General features: G+C 39.3%; 2 protein-coding genes across 2 annotated transcripts in view; both read left to right on the forward strand.

The window, feature by feature from the left end:
* The first annotated feature begins 2 nt into the window (after window positions 1-2).
* Window positions 3-21,547, forward strand: NUP37 (nucleoporin 37). The gene is made up of 10 exons (XM_081928408.1): window positions 3-130; window positions 2,248-2,454; window positions 3,158-3,282; window positions 4,768-4,840; window positions 7,227-7,321; window positions 17,246-17,336; window positions 18,181-18,362; window positions 18,551-18,601; window positions 19,363-19,456; window positions 21,203-21,547. Exons 2-10 carry the CDS (start codon window positions 2,299-2,301, stop codon window positions 21,314-21,316), a joined length of 981 nt encoding a protein of 326 aa, XP_081784534.1. The 5' UTR covers window positions 3-130; window positions 2,248-2,298; the 3' UTR covers window positions 21,317-21,547.
* Window positions 3,857-22,610, forward strand: part of GNPTAB (N-acetylglucosamine-1-phosphate transferase subunits alpha and beta) — a 124,195-nt gene continuing 105,441 nt past the window's right edge. Inside the window, exon 1 of the mRNA XM_081928174.1 lies at window positions 3,857-3,860. The gene's annotated coding sequence lies outside the window, so the exon portion shown is untranslated. The remainder of the gene's footprint in view (window positions 3,861-22,610) is intronic.

The following is a 22,610-nucleotide window of genomic DNA, read 5'->3' on the forward strand; positions in this document are numbered from 1 at the left end:
CGTCGGCACCAGCCAATCAGCAAGCGCGGCGCTCCGTGACCCGGAAGAGGTTTGTCGCGGTTGCGGGCAGATACCGGAAGTGCTGAGTTCTGACAAATTCTTCGCGGGAGCGTGCCGCTCAGAGAATGAGGTGCGAAAGTTTGGAACTGGTTTTTTTTTTTTTCTTCAATGGTGGGAGATCTTATGAATATTATGCTGGATCAGGGCATGTGGGGCGGGGGGTCTTGCGGTCTAACGGCTGTTTCCAGTCTCTGAGGGGTGGGAGGGTGGAGATCTGCGGAGGTTGCATCGCCTCAGTCTTCAGGGCAGGGGAGAGGGTAGATTTAAATTTTTAGCATTGAAGCTCAACGCTGTGCTGTGCGAGGAATACCTCATCCAGATAGAAACATTGTTCTTAAGGCCGGTTGAAGCGTCTAGGAAAATATGTAGCACGTTTCTGCCTGCGCTGTGTGTTGCACCCCTAGGAAATGCTGGATGGGAACTACGCGTTGCTCAAGATACTGCAGCGGTAACACTGGAAGCCGTTTTGTATTTGATATGAACTAATAGGCTCTCCTTTCCATTTTATATCAAAGGTTGCTGGCATGGAATGCTTATGCACACTTAGGAAGAACCACTTGATAAGCAACTTTCAAATATTGCAGCCAGCCTTGATTTTTCTAAAAGCCTTGCTACTGCCACCTCACTCTGGATATTGCACAGCAGCCTTCCCCAGCCTGGTGCCCTTCAGTTGCTTTGGGCTACAAAGCCCATCAGCCCCAGTCAGTATGGCTAGGAAACGATGGTTCCAGTCGCAACTAGAAAGCGCCGGTTTGAGGCTGGGAGAGGCTGTTGTACAGGCTGCTTCTAATTCTCTCAAAATTGGCATCAAACCTGCACAATTATTTTTGAGGGACAGAAGAAGAGTTGTTGTGAAGTAACAGCAACAGGAAAAACTACATGCAAAAAAGACCCACTTCAAATAATGAACAACATGTTGTGAAAGAATGTTTAGTTTCAATAAGCACTGGCGTTAAAAATTTAAAAAGTATCATAGATCTTTCCAAATGGAAATGAGAGAAATGTTTTGATTATTTGCAAAGCCCATGGTAGAATTGTTTCATTTTCTTAAATTTATATACTGCCTTTTTTCCATCATGGAACTCAAGGTGGTGTAATGTGGTTTTCAGGCTGTCACCCATCCAGGTACTGATCAGATCCCACTCAGCTTATCTACAGTTCATGTACCTTTAGACCACCACCACTGTGCTTTATGCCTTGATTCTAAAGGGTGTTTAAACATTAGGACCATCTATTTCTATGAATATTCCTTCAAAGTAAAACCTTTAGGGGAAAAGATAAGATCTTCATATGCCTGAGGAATAGCATCATTTATATATAACTTGATGGTATAAAACTACATAGTGATCTAAAAGAAATATTTTCCCATTATGGTGCTGTTCTTTTTCCTTTGCAGCACAGTAAGATATGTATTCAGAAGTGAAGCCTAGTCTACACAGTCGCTTGTTTTCCTGTAACTCTCCTTCTCTTTACCTATCTATAGCCATTCTATTAAACTGTAATAGATATATAAAAAATATATTCTTTCAGACGAGGAATGAATATATATATATATATTGCAGAATACCTACGGTAAATAAGATTAAACACTTTATTTTAAAAAAGATATTGCAGCAAGAATGTATTATTACACTCTGCTTACTATTTCATGTTGTCTGTTGAACTACCGTATTTGTATGCTTTATTTAATTCAATTCTGAAAGTTTGTAGGCTGCCCAAGGAGCATGTTTGACGGGTGGAGTAAAAGTGCCTTAACTAAAAATAACAGAATGAGGTGGACTTTTTAGACCTCAGGTGAAGGATGACATTTTTAAAATGGTGCTATGTGCACAAGACCTTGTATATGTTTTAAAAACCAAAGCTAATATATAAAAAAGGAAAGATTTAAGCCCAGTCCACTCTTTGCTATGCTGGGTTTTTTTCACTTGTGCAAAGACAAAGTTCAAAACTCTACTCATTGTCCAGTCTACTACTTCTGAATTATATTGCATTATATTCCTGTGTATGTAGACCATATTTATCTTCCATTGATTTCAATGCAACTTCCAAGCATTTTTTGTTAGGTTGAAGCCTCAAACTGCAATTGCTTACTTGAGCAAAAGTGTTATTGGCACAGTGAAACTTAGCTCTGAGTAAAAGCAGATAACTGACAGCCCAACTGTATTCATGTGTGCGTTTACAATTCAGTACCTTCTCCAACTGAAGAGCCTACTGTTGACTTGAATCCATTTACTGAAGATGAAGCAGGAGAATTCCCGAAGTGCATCCTATACTGTGGAGTGTGAAGATTACGTCCATGTGGTGGAATTCAACCCATTTGAGAGTGGCACTGCAGAATCACTCATTGCATATGGTGGCAATAATTATGTGGTTGTTGGGACCTGCAGGTTCCAGGTTAGTATGCTTCATAGATCTGAAGCTTATTAAGAAGGCATTGTAACTTGAAAACAAATATGGCTATTAGTTTTGAGAAGCTGAAAATGTGAACGATGCACTGGGGAAGAAAATAAGTTCTATGTATAAGTGTGCACAATAATTTTGTAACCATTGGTTGTCATCTTTTTGTCTTTATTGCCAAAGATACCTACAGTGGCATATTACATTTAAAAGGCACAGTCTTAAAAAAAAAATTAAAGAAGCATTTATTTGGTTGTTTATTTAACACTATATATTTGCAATGCAGTTTATATTTGATTAGCATTGATTGATTTCTGGGGGAAAGCCCTTCATAAAGCATTCCATAGATAACCCACACTAGTTTGGAATACTTATGAGAGAAACCTGAGGCACCTGGGAGAAGCAGCATGGCTTCTTTAGGATTCCATACATGGGGATAGAATGGTATTGCTGTAACACAGTCCTATGCATGTCTGCTCAGAGGTGTGTCTCTATGCGTCTGATATACCTTACCCCCAGGTAATTATATAGAAATGCATGATCTTTCTCATGAGAGGAAGTGCACAAAGAATCTGCAATACCATGTAGTCGGGCCCCAAATACATAATTCAGGGGCCATGTTGTTTGTCAAGTCTATCATATCACAAAATATTTGAGATGTTTTATTACTTGCTCACAAGTACATTGCATGTATCTGTAGGATGAGGATACAGAAGTGGAAGGAATTCAGTATAAAACGCTAAGAGTTTTTCATCATGGGATTAGAGTTGATGTCATTGCATGGAGTCCAGAAACTAGACTTGATACTTTATCTCCCCAAATACGGTAATGTATCCAGCTAAAATGTAAACTTTCTTGGTCATTTTTTATTGTGCTAATAACACGTCTACAGTCGTACCTTGGTTTTCGAACAGCTTAGTTCTTGAAAATTTGGCTCCCGAATGCCGCAAACCCGGAAGTGACTGCTCCAGTTTGTGAATTACTTTTGGAAGCCAAACGTCCAACGGGGCTTCCGTGGCTTCCAATTGGCTGCAGGAGCTTCCTGCACCAATCAGGAGCCGTGCTTTGGTTTCCGAATGTTTTGGAAATCGGACAGACTTCCTGAACAGATTCTGTTCAACTTCCAAGGTACGACTGTACTCAGAAGCAAGTCTCATTGAGTTATATGGAGATTACTCCAAGGTAAGTGTGTGTAGAACTGCAGCCTTAGACAACTGATCCTGGAATGTCAGTTATGAATGTGATGGATAAATCTCTGTGTTTAAAAACGAATGCTACTGTATATATAAAATAAACTCTGCACTTGACTAACAAAATGTGTGCAGGAACAGGGAACGAAACAATGTGGTTATCTGTCATACAAGCAATACTGGAGTGTCTTTTGTGAAACAGTGCCCATTCTCTGAAAATCTTAAAGAAATCTGTCCAGATAAGTATTAGCATTAATCTGTAGCAACAAGACTGATGTGGAATGGGGGAACTCTGCCAAAGTACCTTTTGTTAAACCAAGTTTTAACAAGTTTTTGAAAGCAGCCTAATTCGTCACATGCAATAATTTGCCAGTACAGAGGGACAGAAGCAATTGGTCCCCTTATGCTATGCTGTGTGCACAGCCAACCCAGAAATACAGAGCCACGTCTGCTATGTGGACGGCACTTTCTCCTGCAGCTATCCAAGGCAGAAGAAAACTGTTCATGCGTTCCATGTGGTGCTGCATTGTGCAGCTGGGTCTGAGAGCCCTGATCACCAGGGTAAATTGTTGTTTGCTTATTTCCTCTGAGGCAACTCAGACTTTGGTAAGGTGTCATAGCAGTTTTTGCCTTTTCAGTTTTTGCCTGTACTATTTTATGTTAAATCTGATTAAGTTACAATATTAAGCTGAAGAAACCTGAGTAATTGAAAGTGTTGAATGATATTTAATTATTTGACTAGCACTACTAGCATAATAGGCATTGACTCAGATCCCTTCTTGGGCTTTGTTCCTGCTATCTTCTTAATTTTCGTAAGTGTTTGGCTATCAGCTACAGGTTACATAAATGCTATTGATTAGCTCCACACATCAATACATATAAGTTGTTCCTAACATACTAACCTACAAAATCAGGAGCGGTATTATTTTCTTTAATTGCAAGTGATTCCTGCCTGGCTGTGATCTAATGTGTGTGTTCAGGGAAATATGGCAGCTGAATTATTTTTCATTTTATAATGAATAATGCAAATTTACTTCGAGAAATCCATCTTTAATAACACTGCCAACTATATTTCATGTATATGGAATGACTGAATGTATTGCTTGTCTGATTACCTTAGATTTTGTACTGCAGCTGCTGATAAGAAATTAAGGTTATTCACCTCAGATCTCCAAGAAAATAATGGATATAAGGTGAGGAGGAACAAATTATAATGATAAATGCTATTTTGTGTTCTTTATTTAACATTCCAACTTTTTAAAAGTAAATATTGTTGGAGTGGTAGTTATGAAGTTACATAAATGTTGTAAACCTTAAATCATTTATTTTAACACTTTTAAAATAAGTGTGTTATTTCAGAACAAAACCATTGTATACTACTTAAGGCAAAATTTTAATAAAATGGATAAATGGTAGAGCAATATATGGCATGCTGAGGAATGAAGGTAGAGCAATATATGGCATGCTAAGGAATAAGAATACCAGAAATAATATGCAGAGTGGTGCCTGCATAATTTATGGAAATAAAAGGCAGGGAACTGTTTTACAAGAAGAAATTAAAATCTTGTGTCTGATAAATATTCCTATTGAAGCAGCTACTATTTTATAATTAAATATCATTTTAATCCATGACTAAGTATCACTCTATTGAATAATACTTATTTTCTTCAAAACAACCTCCTGTACATATCCAAATAATGTTGAGATGCTACCAGTCATAGTTCTGATAGTTTTAAAACACAACTTACACTATTGTGATTACAATGGTTTATTAACACTCCCAGATTGAGCTGATAGTTCAAGCTGCCAGAAAGTCTGTACTGGTGCTAGACTTTATATATTAACACTCTGATTTATAACTAATGTCAGTGGAGCTTCTTTGATGAATGATGTTAATCATGTATCTAAACTGTTTGTTTTTACCATATAATTGATGTGAGCAATGCTTATTACAGCTTGATCAGACAAGAAATAGTTTTCCATAGGTCCTTGTGTAGTAAAATAAACAGTAGTTTGAATGTCAATTGCTTAAACATGAAATTCTTTGAATTGATAACATGCTGAGACTTACAAGACTAAATACAAAAATGTATAATGATTATTCAGAAAACACTACAAATTATAACATTATGCTGGTTTTGAGTGCCAGTTCTGTAGTAATCCTTCATTTACATTGTTGTCCAGTAGAACTATTTTAGGTGTATGGTTAAAGAAAATGATTGTGTCATCTTATGCTCAATATTAAAACTTTGCTACCCACTTTGTAGACAAAATGGCTACTATGCAGCCAAACATGGCCCAGTTAGTTTAAAAACAACAAGGTAGCAGGTGTTCAGTCTTGTCCTGGTTCTTCTCTTTCTCTGTTTCTGGATCACTCCCACCAATGGAGAGGCTACAGTTGCAGCTTGTATGGGTGATCATCTGCAAATGGTTTGAACATGCTCATGTTGAAAGCCAGCTTGGAGAAGCTGGAACCTTTGTCTGCTGGTAGTGGTAATGGAGGAATAAAGTGCCAATTGGCTGTAAAAATATAACTATTTGGCCCTTATTTGAAAGATTATATCTGGATGAATACTTCTCTAATTAGCTATTTCCCTATTCCCAACTTCCTAGAAACAACTGGATTTCATTAGTATTCAGACCCCATCAATACAGCTTTTAGATAGTATGAATTTGCCATCCATGACCACAAGGTCAATCTTTGCTTAGAAATCAGCAGGGTCAGTTACACCCTTCTTGTTATCAATTATTTTTTCTGCAGCCTTGTTGATTATGAAGTACTAATTATACAGCTATGGGATCTGCAATGCTTTTTTTGAGCAAATTCTCTGAGAGAATTCTGGCCACTCATAGAACAGAGCAAGAACCCTCATGGGCACCTTTCCCTGAACCTGAAAAACAGTGTCTCCCACACTCTCTGACCAAGGCAACTGTGCAGGGACTTCAGCAAATGGGAGGCTATGGGACACAAGAGAAGTACCTCTATGAAGGCTAGAGGGTTGGCGTTTGAGTTCTCCAGAGCCCAGGAGGGTGGATTGGAGGCAGGGGCTCAAAAACCTCAGCTCCAACCCTAGTTGGAGCAAATTGCTCACTAAGAGCTCTCCTTGGTGTTGCAATAATTGATCTGCCTTCCCCCTTTCTCCTTGGGACCATAATGGTACAGTGGTCATCGTCCTGTCATGCCCTTCTCTGTGGCATCCTATAAAGGGCTGCTTTGCTCCAACCCCACTTTTAGTGAGTGTCTGGGGATGCTAGGTGAGGTTTTGTGCAGGTATGGTGTTAAGTTCCATTGATATGCTCATATCACGAGGCTGCAGTTAGTAGCTATTAGGCTGTCATGTTTTGAACTAGCTATCTCCTAAAACAGATAGGTCTCTGAGAGCCTTATTGTTATCCACACACAATTAAAGATAGTTGTTTTATGCTGCAATGCCACAAGCCATTTCTTTTGTCCCCTGTATCCTACCCTGACAGATAATAATTAAGATCTTCACTTTACATTTGCTTGCTTGTACCAGTTGTTCTTTAGCTTGCTTTGTTTAATTTATAACAAAAAATATTTCCGCTTTCTATCAACAGACTTTGGAGGGCCACTCAGATTACATTAATGATGTGGTATTTTCACCTAAAGAAGGTCAGGAAATTGCAAGTGTGAGTGATGACCACACTTGCAGGTATGTATTCTTCTAAACACATGAATTTAGCTCTCTCTACATATTTTTAATTAAAACTAGAACATTGGTCACTGAAGCAATTCTCTAAGTATGAACTATGTAATTTCTTAAAGGGTTGATATTTCATGCAGTCCAGTTTTTCAGAAGATTACATATAAAAACTGACTAAACTTATTTTATTCCCTGTGTACTGCTTTAAAAAATACTGTGTGTTTGTACTTCCCTGCAAATTACTTTAAAAAAAATACTGGCTCACTTTGCTAAATATGGAAAGGAAAAACTTGTAATTGCAGGATTTCGAGCCTTTTCATGAATTTTTTAAAAAAATAATAATTCATAGAATACATGCAGGTCCTGCTTTACTGATGCAATGCATTCCCTGGAAATCGTTCATTAGGTGAGCGTTTCATAAAAAGTCCACAATTGCCATTGTTTCCTTTGGAAAAATTTCTCATAGAAATTTCTTAGGCGGAATTTGTCCACTGTCTTTCCCCCTCTTTCCATTATTTCTTCCTAAAATGGCTGGTGATAACTGGGGGTGGGGTGGGGGACCAAGGAAGTAAGGAAGCTGGAATAAGTGAACCTGCAGAGCATATAGCAAAGTTTGGGCATAAGTCTTTAAGTGCAGATAAGTGAATGTTCATATAGCAAGCATGTGGAGAGCGAGATCTGCATGTATAATAAAATATTTGTTGAGAGGAGGGGGACCTAGAAGTTTATACAGTTTTATGAATCAAATAATTTACTACTCACTTGTTCTTGTGTCCATCCAGCATTTGTTTTCTATACATACATACACACACACACACACACACACACATGCCTTTTACTTTAACTCATAGGATGATGTCCAACATTGTACGAGCAAGCTTCTGCTTATGCAGTGGGACTTACCTTCTCGTCCCTCTCCCCAAATCTGCTCTAGAGTGCCCCCAATTTGGAACTGCAGGGACTGTGTAAAGAGGGAGGGAAAGCTCCGTTCACTAGTGGAAGTGTGTTCTGCAGGCAAGTGGCCACAGTTGATTTTCACTCATGATGTAGAATGAAACTAGATTTTTAAGTACAGTGGTACCTCTGGTTACATACTTAATTCATTCCGGAGGTCCGTTCTTAACCTGTAACTGTTCTTAACCTGAAGCACCACTTTAGCTAATGGGGCCTCCCGCTGCTGCCATGCCGCCGGAGCACAATTTCTGTTCTCATCCTGAAGCAAAGTTCTTAACCCGAGGTACTATTTCTGGGTTAGCGGAGTCTGTAACCTGAAGCGTATGTAACCCGAGGTACCACTGTATAGTGAAGTTAACAACAATTATATAGGCTGCAAACTCTCTCCCTCAATGAGGGCCTGCTCTACACAGACTGAAGCAATGTATTTGGTTAGTACTGCTGTCTAGTAGTTGCTGAGCATGAATACATTCCCCATCACTCATTATAGCACTTTCCTCCAAGTCATAATTTCCATGTGGTAGGAAAATGTTGTAGTTCTAGTACGTTCCTGCATGACTGCTGCTTTTTGTTCGGGTTTTATTTTATTTTAATTTTTTGCCACTCCCCATTTTTCTTTGCTGGCCTGTTTGTTATTTGGACAGTTAGGATGGATACATGCTGTAAGAACTGAAAGAAGAGCTATACCCAAGGGTATTCTAGGCCGCTTTCCCCCTTTGCTCCTCTCATCACAGCCTCTGCCAAAACATGTTGTTCTGGGAGTCATCCTGCACATTCAAAAACCGTTTCAGCCCTTTGGCAGTGGTTGTGCAGTGTTTTTTGTCTTTTATTCTCAGCGGTCTTCCCTTCCTTCACCCCCCCCCCTTTACCCCTCATTTTGCAGTACTTCAGCAGTAAGACCAGGCTAAATTATTTTTCAAAATAGCTTAAGAAATGTAGCTTGCCTTATCCTAAAATATGTTCAGGCTATATAAACACATGGAGTGTACCAGCTGTTTTGGCAGTGTGATGTTAAGCGGCCAAGATACTGCCCTAGTGTTGATTGGAATTCAGTATTGGAATGCTAGTTTTGTTTGCAAATAGAGCATTTAACATTTTAGTTATATGTTTTTAATAGAAAAGTAATTATTTAACTTTTACCTGTAGTAGAAAAATCACCTGGAATATAAAAACGCTTTGTTTTCCAATTGTAAATAAATCTTTTTTCTCTCTCTAAAGACATGAACTTACAATGTTCACCAATTTAGCTGTTATGTTATGTTATGTACTGTATGCTATGTACTGTAATGCTTTACTAGGGAATATTTGGACTTGGATTAAAGATTGTGACATAAGGAGAATATTTGCTGATCCTTGGATTCTAGGGTTTCTGCCCACTTTTTGTTGTATTCAAATGTGTCCTACAGATGTGATCCATTCCCCCCTCCCCTGTTTAGCACTTAATCATTACTGTACAAAGAACCGGACAATATGTAAGTTTGTGACTTGCTACAGTATCTAGGCATCTCAGAAGCAGAGTAACTTTCTGAAACAAAAGTATTACCTGATCCCTTATAACTTAGTTGTGAGCATTAATCATAATATATGCTCACTTTGCATAATTGTTCTGCTGTGAAACACTCCGTAACAAATGCCAAGTATTTTCTGCTTGTCATTTTTGATTACTGTGCCCAGGAAGGGCCTATCGCTAGACTGTAAATTCTTTAGAAATCAAATCATTGTCTTTAAAAAAAGAAAAGAAAAAGAGATCATAGAAATTTTAAGGTCACTGTAGATAATCAAGTTCAGGTTGTAAGGGTATCACGCTTGCAGTAGGAGATAAGGATAAAAGTACTTTCAGCATTTTTTCACATGTGGCGTTTCACTCGCCTCCCAAAGATTACATATTGGTTCTTCACTTTTCTTTAGATGCTTGCTGTATGTAAGTTAAAACAATGTAGCAGCCTTGCAAAGAAGTACAAAAAAATTACTATCCCCAAAAAAGTTTTACTTGCCCACCTGTGCAAAAATTAGCTATGTTAGAGCAGTCATTATAATGTCTAAGCCAGCTCTCCCCAACCTGATACTTTCCAGGTATTCTTGGACTGCAACTTTAAAGTCCCAGTTAGCCAGTGGTCAGAAATAATGGGAGTTATAGTCCAACAATATCTGGATGGCACTAGATTGGGAAAGCTTGGTCTATGGAATGGGTTTTTTTCCTTCCTTAGTGGCCACTGCCAGTGGGAGGAGCTGCAGTCTGTCCAGCTACCTGTGTGAGGAGAAGCTCCATCTCCGGGTCAGAAAACATTTGACACTACCTGGCCCTGGTTGCTAAATAGCACACTTCCAAGGGGTTTATTTCTGTTTCAGACCTTTTAAAGAACAGCAGGCAGCTAAGGACTAGGGAGAAGACCTTTTGTACCCCTAGCACTTAATCAACACTGTGGTTTGGGGTTTGTTTATTTAAGTTTTTGTGTGTGTTGATTTTATCTTAGTTGCCATGGAGAACAGATATAATAGCTATTTTGTGGGCTGACGAGCTGAAAAAAATGCCCCTACTTTTAAAAGCTTCCCTGTCTGGCCATCTGGAGGCCAAGTCTTACTTGCCACAGGCAACCGGCCTATAAACAAGTTGGTGAGAGAATTGCCAGTTACTTCTTCAGCACTTGAATAGTCCGTGCCTTGCGTTGTGAGGTTTGCAGTTTAAATGCAAACTTGGATTTCTCCCATGCAATCCTGACATCCCTTTATAAGGTTCCTTCTGATATGGAGACCTGAAGGCACTCCAGAATTTTGCATTCCCAGGGTTAACAAGGACAGCCCAAGATAAAGAAAAGATACAGTTTATTGCAGCAAAAACGGAATTAGCATATTCATTGAAGATATTAAACAGACTCTGTGAATAGCACTCTAGCAACAGGCTACATTTAAAGGAGTTTAAAATTACTACAATAGTTCTAAATAATTAAAATGGTTTAAAAGGCATCACTTTTAAAAGTATGCATGAAAATTCATAGAAAAGCTAGGATGTAGTAAAATTGATCAGAGAAACAAGATGGGAAAGATGTTGCCTGGAGCAAAGAGAAGAGAAGCTTGTCTGAAGGGAAAGATGAGATGATGATGACTACAACAACTTGCTATAGAAAGAGAAGAGGTGAAGAAGGAGGTTTGAACTGTGATTTTGTGAGGCTTTGGGAAAGGTTTTAGGAAGAAAGCAAGTGAGATATTTTGGGGCAACGGCTGAGAGTATAAGTTCTGTTTTTGCAGTGGGTGACTATGGGCAGCGAGTAACAGAGAATATGAAATTCTGGGGTGAGACACCCAGGGAAGGAAGAGAAGGTTTCCCAAGAAACAGGGATTTGATAGGTGAAGGGGAGAGAGTGTAATGGTTTGGGCATATGATAGACTGGCCTGTGAAGTGTGTGGGGGGGAGTAGTACCTTTCCTTATTTCTGTGGCGCTGGTGTTGAGTACGGTGGAGGAGATGGTACCTCTTCAGCAACAGAAAGGGGATGAGAAAAAGAGAAATGGGTGGGGGCGTAAACAGGAGACCTATGCAGGAAAATGAGTTCTCTGGTATCCAAAGTGATATGGGAGGATGGCAGAGATTTACAGTAAAGGAGACAGCAATCAGCGCATCTAGCAGGTGATACAACTCATCTTTCTTGACTGTGCCCTGCCTAAGTTACTCTCCAGGCCAGAACAGTACTTCTGTGAAACAGAGCCTGGGATCAAGAGAGGTTCATCTGTGCATGTACATGGACTTTTTTCTCTGGCAGCTCTTGGGATGATATTTTAGAGGACCCCCGCCCCCGCCCAATATTCAAGGGGATGCAGTTCAGAGGGCAGCTGCTGTAATCGGGCGGGGGGACAACATGTTTGTGGAGAACACATTGGGTTGTATGCAACAAAGTTATACTCTGTGTAGTTAGCCATGCCCATTTATTTCAGTGGGGGCTATTCTGAGTAGGGCTAGTGTTGAAAGTAGCCCTTTTGTGGTGCTTTGGCTCCAGGCCAATATAAAATATGATAGGGAAGTTCCAAATGTAGTTCCTTAGAAAAGGAGCCTCTTGAAATCACTGGGAATTACTTCCATAGATAGGTAATATTAAGCACAGGAAGGCCTGACATTCTAAAATCTGTACTTAAGCTTTCTTCCCAGGTTAGTAATAATTTAGCAGTTTTCAAATAGAGCTTTCCAAATATGCATTACATGTGCCTCTGAATCAAACCATCTCCCAAACGCAGTCAAAATGCCTGCAAAGAAACATCTGTTAAGGATGGTCCATATAATATGAATTATGACTTCTTTTGATTTAACAAGAAGGGAGGAAGGAGGGATTGTCGTCATAATTTGTGGTTGCCTGGAAATCTGAACTAAACACTATTAAGAAAGTATATTCCAGTTTATAAAAATTCTCCAAAACTAAAACTTGGATGTGCATGAAAATGTTGACTAAATGCCTGAACTTAAACGTTCTATTTGCATAGTTTTATGCTTCCTTTGGTACAAACCTCTGCCCAGTATTTTTTTTATTACTGCTTTGATTTTTCTTAATAATTTGTTTTTTCTTTTCCCTATGGATTCTACGGCCTTTCAGTGATTGAACAATTGTTTTCAATGTTGCCTGCCTCTTATCAGCTTGCCTTCCATCAAGAGCTCTGTGCTTAGGTGGACTGTAGAGGGGGAAACAAAGGAGAGCAAATTGTCATTTTTATTGTTTAGCATTTGCAGTCAGTTTGTTGTAGCAACTAACATTGCCGTCCTATTTGCTCCTGATCTGAATTTTACCTGTTTTTTGTGCAGTTAAAATGGAGAAAATGGCAGGATGTTTCATTATTAACAAACATGCCATATCTCAACTTCGAACTATCCTAATTTATTCAAAATTAAGTGCTGCTTGAATACATGACAGAAAATCTACATATGAAAGATTTATTTTTAGCTTATTTATTTATAAAATATTTATATACTGCTGTATCATAAAAATGTTGATGTTGGCAACAATATAAACACATAAAACCAGCCGATCATATAAAGTTAAAAACAAGAGCAAAAAGAAACAAGCATCAATAGTCCATTGTGGGGTGTACTCTTAATTGCCTGCATAGACCTGGTGGAATAGATTTTTTTTTAGCAAGGGTTTAAAAGCTGGCACAGAAGGTGCCCGCTGAATATCTATTGGCAGGGTGTTCCACAGGACCGGGCCAATGATACTAAAGGCTCAATTTCTCATTGTCAAATTAGCCGCACCAACTCAGGGAACAACCAAAAATGCTCCTGCAGATGATATTAGTGATCTTAGTGAGCTGGAATATGAGGGTTCAGGCGATCCCTGAGATATCCTGGATCCAAGTTGTTCAGGGCTTTGTAAATCAATAGAAGAACCTTCAAGTTGGCTCGGTAGCAGATGGGCAGCCAACACAGCTGTTTTAACAATGGTGTCACATGTTCTTGACCAAATGCTCCCATCAGCAATCTGGCTGCAGCATTCTGTACCAGCTGGAGCTTTCAAGGCAGACCCACATAGAGCACATTCCAGTAATTTAGCCTTGAGGTTACCAATGCATGGGCTACAGTGGACAGGTTATCCCTGTCCAGGAACAGTAGTAGTTGACAAACCAGAGAAAGCTGGTGAAAGGCATTCATAGCCACAGAGGACACTTGGTATCCAGGACTACCCCCAAACTACACATTTGCTCCCTCAAAGGAAGTGCAGCCCCATCCATAACAGGTAACTTGCTAGGTTCCTGAACATGGGAACCACCCATCCGAAAAGCCTTTGCCTTCCCAGGATTCAAACACAGTTTATTGTCCCTCATCCAGCCCCCAGTGCATGTAGACACTGGTCCAGAGCTTTCACAGGCTCTCTTGATTCAGATATTATGGAGAAGTAGAACTACATGTCATCAGCATACTGGTGACACCTCACTCCACAACTCCTAATGACTGCACCCAGTGGCTTCCGATGGTTAATTGGTCTCTCCTAGGAATGCCTCAGTTGCTGTGCAACCACCCTCTCCACCACCTTTGCCAAGAAAGTAGTGTTGGGTACTGGTTGGGTTTTTTGAGTAGTGGATGCAGTGGGCACCACTCCATCACACAATGATGCATTTACCATACCTAATAAGCCAGGGTGGACAAGGATCTAATGAGCAGGTGGTCGGGCGCATCACTGGCACTATCTTGTCCACATCCTCAGGCCTCATCAGCCAGAAATGGTCCCACAACATCAAGCTCGATGTTGCATTGGACGCCTCAGTTTATACTGTCTCAGTTGTTGTTGTTGTTTAGTCGTGTCCGACTCTTCATGACCCCATGGAACAGAGCACACTAGGCACTCCTGTCTTCCACAGCCTCCCGCAGTTTGGTCAAACTCATGTTCGTAGCTTCGAGAACACTGTCCAACCATCTCGTCTTCTGTCGTCCCCTTCTCCTTGTGCCCTCAATATTCCCCAACATCAGGGTCTGCTACTGTCTCAGTAGCAGCATCTAAACCACAGCGGAGCCAAGCAACGTTATCCTCAAAGTGTTTAGCCATCCAGTTACAGTGAGTTTCCATGTGTTCCAGAGGTCTGCCCCCCTGGTCAGGAGCAACCAGCCTCTGGACCACGTGAAACAGCTCCACCAGACTGCTCCTCAAGAATGCAGTGGAGGCAACAGTGTAGGATCTTTTTGCTGCCTTCATCACCACATGGAAGGCCCAGTTGTGAGCCTGAACACATGGTTAGGTGGCTCCAACTTCTGGTCCATCCCTCTCCCAGCCTGGCAGGGCTTTGCATCCCCTTTGGATTTCCCCTCTTCCTTTGGGTTGATATTTCTGAGACCAACTACCAAGGACTTCATAGTGGAACTGTGGGTCAATGTGGAAGTTCCCAGTTCTTCAGCTCATACTGTGTCAGCTTTCATGTGACTATATGTGCATCTATTAGGTTTATATGTGCTTTTCCTTTTTTCTGGCATAGAGATCTGGTCATCTACAAAATGTGTAGTATCTGAAGGGGCTCCAGTAGGACTATATTGTAGTTGGGGAGGTGGTAACAGTTGTTGGGCGTATTTTGCTGTCGGAGGATGTTCTGTTACTGTACATGATCTTTATACATCCACGAAACATAAAGCAGATACAGGCCTGACAGTAAAGCATAAATCAGAAAAATATTGCTGCCTGCACCTCAACTCCTTTGCCTTTGGGAAAGGGACATGATGTTCCCTGGCCAAAATGATTCACCATCTTGAATTGTACTACGCTCCTCTTCCCTGCATAGTAAACACATCCAGAAAGTGTTGATTTGACTTGGAAAGACCTACAAGGCAAAACCTTTGGCAGCAGAAGAAAGGGCTTTGTCTGTAAATTACCTAATCAAGTAGATATTCTTTGTTTTCACAAAATGTGGAGTTTTTAAAAATCAGGATGCTGATCTTTCCAAATTTGGAGGCCCTAGGATTTTTGCAGGGAAAACAAATATTTGATCTGTTGAGGTTTGGCACAGAAAGGCTCGCACTGTTAATTAATTGTATTTATTTTATTTCACATCTATTTTGTCTAGACTTGACTAGACGTTTTACTAAAGAGTGTGTTCCGATGCTAATATAAACTTTTCACAGCCCTGGTGAGAAATGAACTCAAAAGATCTCTTAAGCAAAACTTAACTTATAAAATATTTTGCTATTTGGTATCTTTTAACGGAAAGTTAAATTGAACATTTTCACTTAAACATTTATGAACAAGAATACTTAACACCATGGTAAAATTACGCAATTAAGTCAAGTGAAAATCTATATTTGATATCATTTTTATATATTGAATGTGAAAGGATTATCCAATTGGTCATAGTCCTATTTTTCCTGTAACCCAAGTTATCATATTTTTTAAAAATGGTTATAGTTAAGGCATACTTTGCAGACACCCCACAGCAGCCTTCCCTAATCAGGAGCATGACTGTACTTGCTAGGACTGATGGGAGTTGTAGCCCAAAAATTTTGGAGGCCACCAGTTTGCAGAAGACAGCCTTCTTTGAACAGCTTCCTGTTGCATAAATCTGTGAATTGAAGAGCCTGCAAATGCGAGGGAGATAAATGGGAGGGCATCTGCCTACAGTGTCTTCTGTTTTACATTGGGGAGCACACACACCCTGCCCCCATTTGGGGAAGTGAAACAAAGAGGGTAAATCATAAGCTCTTTATAACCTGCAGGGGTATAAAACACTGCAGAAGAAACAGGAAGGAAATGGGTACATTATAGGGTTATTCAAAGACTGCCCTTGACATAAAAAGCAGGCCACTTTGTAAAGTGTTACTGAAGCCACCTCCAAGTTTTAACAGAAATCTTACAAAGGAAAATGCTTAAAAAGGAAAAGGACATGTAATCTCCTGCTACCCCTCCCTCAGTTCCATAGCCTTCATTAACTAGAGTATTTGGTGGGTTGGTTTGGAATTTCTTCCTTTCAAAGATTATCTTGTAGAATTTATTTTCTCTCCTACAACTCCCACCCTACATCTTGAAAATGTGGATATAAATGAATCTTTTTGGCTAAAGTATGGGCTGTATTTTATTATTACCCCTTTGTTATATAGTGATGTACTTTACTGTTAAGTTCATTTATAGATTTATTGTAGCATTTTTTATTGTTGGATTGTTTTCACATTTGGTTGTCTTGATGCTGTTCATGTCTGATGTGAACCCCTTTGAACTTCCTTCTGAAGGCAACAAAAGAGGTACAAATATGGTGGCATGATCTCTGTCTTAGAGAAATAATAAATACCTAAAGGTTTTTCCTAAAACCTCTCCTATAGGATACCCACCACCTCTCCATATATGTTTTCTCCATCTATCTAATTTAAATGTTAATTGGCTAGCATATCCTGTCTTCTGCCAACTGAATTTAAGGTCAAAAAAGGCACAGTTCTTCCCTGTTGTAACAACTTTAATGAGGTGGTTGTTCTAAACTGGGCATGGTATGAAACCTTTTTTTAGAACTCAACTGTTCTTTGGTTTTTTAGGGTCTGGGACCTGGAAGGAAACTTGACCACTGACTTTGTTCTACGTTCTCCAGGAGTGAGTGTGGGCTGGCATCCTGAAGATGCATTCAAGGTCAGTATGCTACAGGCAATTTTTCCTTGGTGAAGCACCTTTGATTTACCGGTAGTTAGTCATAGGTCACAAAACTGAAGCTTGTCTGAATTCAATTGTTTTTTGAACAATCAAAAATGCCATTTCCAAAGCCAACATGAGATAACTCATTCCTATCCCCCAGCAACATGAAAGCATTCACAGACTTATGAGTCAGCATCTTTTAAGCACTGCAGCAGGCTGAAGTCTGTCATGGCAGAACAGAATGAACTGAGTTGTCCTGGTACCTGATCCTACAAAAGAAGTCCAAGCTCTCTAGATAGCTAAACCACCCATGAGTTCTTCAAAATAATATATTTAAAGTAGGGCAGGGGTTTATGAAGTGTAGATGATCTTTGTATGGAGACATTACTTGTGGTCACCACTGATTTCCCCCCAAGGTGGTTTGGCATACACTGTGGAGGGGCTTATTCCAGACTATGGGGGAAGTTTGAATGCCTGAAAGCACAGGGCAAAATTAGAGATCAACTTGGCCTATCCATCCCCAAGTTCAAGACTGGGGAGAGGGGGCAGGTCTTCATCCTGCACTTCAGAGATATCTAGATAGTACCAAGGCATGGAGCAAGCCAAAGATGTGACCTCTTGTTTTGGGGAAAGGTGGGTCAGTCATTTACTTAAGTTTTACACCTTGGAAATTGAGTCCCTAAAAGGGCAATGTGAACTAGATAGGCTTTCTAAAATATAAATCCCTTAGCTGATATTGTAATATTTATTACAGGGATACAGATTTATTTAGGTTTGGGAAGTAAAAATTTAAGGTTTGCTGTTCAAATGTTATTGTAACTTCATTTTACTTTTCTTTTAGTTAATGGTTGCAGAGAAGAACGGAACAATACGATTCTATGATCTCGTCACCCACCAAGCTATTTTGTCTCTCACAACTGATCAAACACCACTGATGTCAGCAAACTGGTGTTTAAAAAATACTTTTAAAGTTGGAGCAGTTGCTGGAAATGACTGGTTTATCTGGGACATTACTCGATCTAGGTATTTTTATCAAAAGCTTTGCTCTTTTTTTCTATTTCGGTAACCTGTTCTTAAACTTTTACATTCATATAAACATAGGGGGTAACTATGTCAAAGATGAATGATCAATTCTTTTTCTGGGGTTTTAATAACTGTCCTGTAAACTGAAGTGTGGTATCACTTAGAAATTGTTCTGTTTTCTTTTACAGTTATCCTTTGGATAAGAGACCTGTCCATGCAGATAGAGCTAGATTATTCAGGTATTTTGTCCTAAACTGCATCTGCTGAAGTGGGCTCTACTCTATGAATTTTTTTGTTAGGGATTGTTTGTTTTTGTCCTACATGTAGTATTTACTTTTCAGAAATACTATACAGCTTCTCTTTTTGTAAGTATACCATGAATTAATTGTTAATATTTGCCCTGGTCTCTTGAAGAATGAGACTGTAACAAAAGAACGAGTAAGTAAAGGGAGAACTGCGACACAACTTAAAAATATTTTTAACAAGACCATTGCCTTCTAAATCATCATTTAAACTTGGGGGGGGAGAGTCTTTGAGGTATGTAATAGTAAAAACCTTAATTGAGAAGCAGCTTATAGCGACCAAGTAAAAACGAGGTGGGGAGGGGGAGAAAATTATTTTTAAGCAAGCAATATACTATTGCTTTTTTTCATATATATCTGATAGTGCTACAGATCAATTTGATTTCTCACTCTGTGAGACAGTAATACATATAAAGTATTTGCTGCCTGCGTGATTGGTTGTAGGTAACATTTATACTTATAATTGCAGGAAAAAAGATGTTTGCGTATACATGTGAAATACATATATACACATTCTCTTTTACTGGGAATCACCCAGTCAAATTTAAACATTCTCTTGAGTCTCAAGTGCTTAACTCTCATTGAAATCTATTAGATTCAAGGGTGCTAACTTTGACTGTATTACAGCCTGTGTATTTAGTATACTTTATTTTAATATTTATTTTAAGAACATTTGTGGTTTGGGCTTCTGTATATAGGTGGTCCCGAGTCAATGAAAACTTGTTTGCTACAACTGGATATCCAGGCAAAATGACCAGCCAGCTTCTAGTCCATCATTTGGGACATCCTCAGGTAAAGTTCATGCAAATATAACATGCAGAATAGTATTCTTACCTCCCCCCTCATAACAAAAATATAAAATGGGCTCTTCCTAAGAACTTAGCACGATTGCAAGGCAGATAAGACACAGTCCAGTGTGGAGGTTTTCGTTCTTTCGTCTTGTGTCTCAAAATGAATATAAGTGGACTCAGTGTACTTTGAAACAACCTTATCAGAACATCTTGAGGAACACTGTCTGCAACTGTAGTGTCCAGAATAAAGGGGATGAAAAGCTCATAGGCTGTGATCCAATGTGCTACTTTAGATGTGATCAAGGGTTTAGGCAAGCCCAAGGGATTTTTTTACTTTCTCCTTTTAAACAGCAAACCCACCTGCCTTATTGCAAACTGTTTTTGTTTGTTTTTTAAATTGCCTCATTTTCAAAAACCATTTGCCAGATTGCATGGAGGCCTGCTGTTCAAGAAGCAGGCACATCAGAATGAAATCTGGATTTCAATGGCTTCACAGTGTAATAGCGAATTAGAAGTTTTGTGACACTGTGATTGACTCTTTTTGAAATGATACCTCCACTCCTGAGGCTTCATCTAATTTCTGTTGTCTGTACAAGTTAAACTGACTATGAAACTGAACTTTAGAGAAGAATGTCCATTAATATACTGGGGAAAACTTTTTTAATTGCCTGAATATTTGCACTCAAGCCCCCGACTTTCTGTCTCGGAAAGGAGTGCAAGGATGAAGGGACTCATGTACACATATGTGTATTGCACACCATATGTTACATACACATGTCTGAGCATGCATAAAGGCAGTTCCAATGCCCTGTTTGCAGGACTTCAAGCAGGCAAATTTTGAACCAGTTACTGAAATCAATGAGATGATAGCTTGTGAAGAGCGTTTAACTGAACTTAAGGCAGGTAGTATAGGTTCTTATTTTATTATGTTTAAATGTATATTATTTCAATTGAATAGTTTACATCATATTTACCCATGAACAGCGCTAAAAGACCAGCAGATAAAAGGAGCAGATTCCAGATTAAAAAGCAAAACTTTTAAAACCTGGGGGTATGAAAAAAACTCTGCATCCAGTACTGAAAATACAACAAAGGGTGTGCCCAGGCAAGCCACTCCTTTGTTTTATTTTTTTAATCCATGTTTTCTTAGGGTTTGCACATTATTACATTATTGGTTCAGGATGCTTCAGAGAGCCACCTTGCACCTGGGCAAGCCCAGCTTCTGACCAAAGCAGCCTGTTTTAACCTGAGATTCTCCTGAATCTAATATACACCCTGACACAGACTATAAATTTGGAGAGTGAGTGGGTCTTGGTAGTTCTTGGGTAAGAAATTTGAAATATTTCCATCTACGCTTGAGCTGGCACAACAGACTTTTGTAACAGGACCAGACTGAAGCAGTTGCTTCAGATTGCAGGTTCTATAGATGCAGTGCCAGACTTGTAGCAAGCTAGGGGGGGACGGGACACTCCCAATTTATTTAAAAGGGCTTGGGGCTAGAGACATTTCCAGTGGCTTTTGGCTCTTATAACCCTTTCTTTAAGTCATTCTCTTCTGGCTTCTTGCTGCAAGTTTACAAGCAAGTTCCCCTGAGATATATGAAAACAAAATTTGGAAGGCAAATGCAGGAGGTGATTGCCGGGTCATAGCATTGCAGCTGAAGAGTTCTTTAGAAATGATTTTAAAATTTATGTCTTGTTGTGCTCTAGATGTAAGATATCTAATCTCCCTCTCTCTCTCTTTCCAGCCCATTCTTATCGGTTCTGCACCTGTAGGATCTGGCTTAACATGGCATAGAACACTTCCATTATGTGCAGTGGGTGGAGATCATAAACTTTTTTTCTGGATGACAGAAATGTAACCATTTATATAAAATCTGGGATTTTAACGTGAAGATATTAAATTAAACATATTTTATATCGCTGTTTACTTGCCAAATGATAGAGATATACCAAATGACTGCATACAAGGAACAAAGAATCTTTGCTGTATTTTTTCTTTTTCAAGGCTACAGATGCATCCAGCTCCATCAAAGCAGGTTTTTTTTTGTTGGGGAGGGGAGTTTGTAATAAAATATTATTGTCTCTCTTGAGCAAGATGTATTGTTTCGTCACCTTGAAGACAGGCTAGCTAAAATGTTAAAATTAAAGTTATGCATTTGGTCTTCGTGGGGACGGTATACCTAGAACCTTCCGTGCAAATCTTGTAGAAATACAGGGAAACATTTTCTTGTTCAGTTCTCATTTATTCAGTAGGGTTCACGTGAGAAACATTCCAGATGCACGTGTCTATATTAAGGTACTATTAACTTGGCACATAATATGGTTATAATTCAGATATTTATATTCTCGCTAGAGAACCAGACCAGTGTGCTAGATAGGTACACTGCTGTGTTTGAAATGGAAAGGTCCTGGTTCAAATCCGTGCTCAGACATGCACTCAATGGGCAGGTAAGTTTTTCTCAGTCTGACTTAAGTAATTAAGTATTGTGGGAAGTGGAAGAGAGCAAATCGAATAACCCTCTTGCTCCTTGGGTGTAGAATACAGTCGTGATAAATAAGTAAAATTGTATGTAAAGACTAGCTAAAAATAATCTTTTTTTACCTATGGTCAAACCTTTTCATCAATGATTTGCCTCTAGGTACCTTAGGTATGCTGGATGATGGGTGTGATGTGCCTGCCACACCCCCATCAAATTGCCTTAACCTTTTGCCAGCTCCATCTAATCACATCTATCTACCAGTGGGTAAACCAGTCTCCTTCACACGTAAGGGAGGGGAAACAAATTGCTAATATTTTAAATGAAGTTCAAAGGTAATCTTAGAATTGTTTAATGAGACAATAAAACCTAAATTTCAATCATGGAAGAAAAAAATTAAGTCAATTTTTGAAAGAGAAAAAGCTGCATGGATGGAAGCTTGTGACAAAACAAAGGACTTTTGCCAAAGAACTAGTAACTTCTCTTGAATTGTTAAAGGGGGAGATCTGAGAATTGATAACCATTAGAACATCAAACCATTAACCAGGATTCTGATGGGGATGCCTCTTATTACTAACTGAAAAGCGTCCGAGGAGATGGGAGGGCAGATAGCACAGAGGGGACTGACAGAAGGGCAGAGGGGCATAGCTCTGTTTTCCATTCTAGAAAAAGAGGG

Source organism: Podarcis melisellensis (assembly GCF_964234715.1).
Source record: "Podarcis melisellensis genome assembly, chromosome: 10".
Lineage (NCBI taxonomy): Eukaryota > Metazoa > Chordata > Lepidosauria > Squamata > Lacertidae > Podarcis > Podarcis melisellensis.

Coding starts and splice junctions, on each gene's coding strand:
- NUP37 (XM_081928408.1), top strand. CDS start 2,299: ATGAAGCAGGAGAATTCCCGAAGTGCATCCTATACTGTGGAGTGTGAA. Junction 4,841..7,226: donor AAGAAAATAATGGATATAAG/GTGAGGAGGAAC, acceptor TTCTATCAACAG/ACTTTGGAGGGCCACTCAGA. Junction 18,363..18,550: donor TGGGACATTACTCGATCTAG/GTATTTTTATCA, acceptor TTTCTTTTACAG/TTATCCTTTGGATAAGAGAC.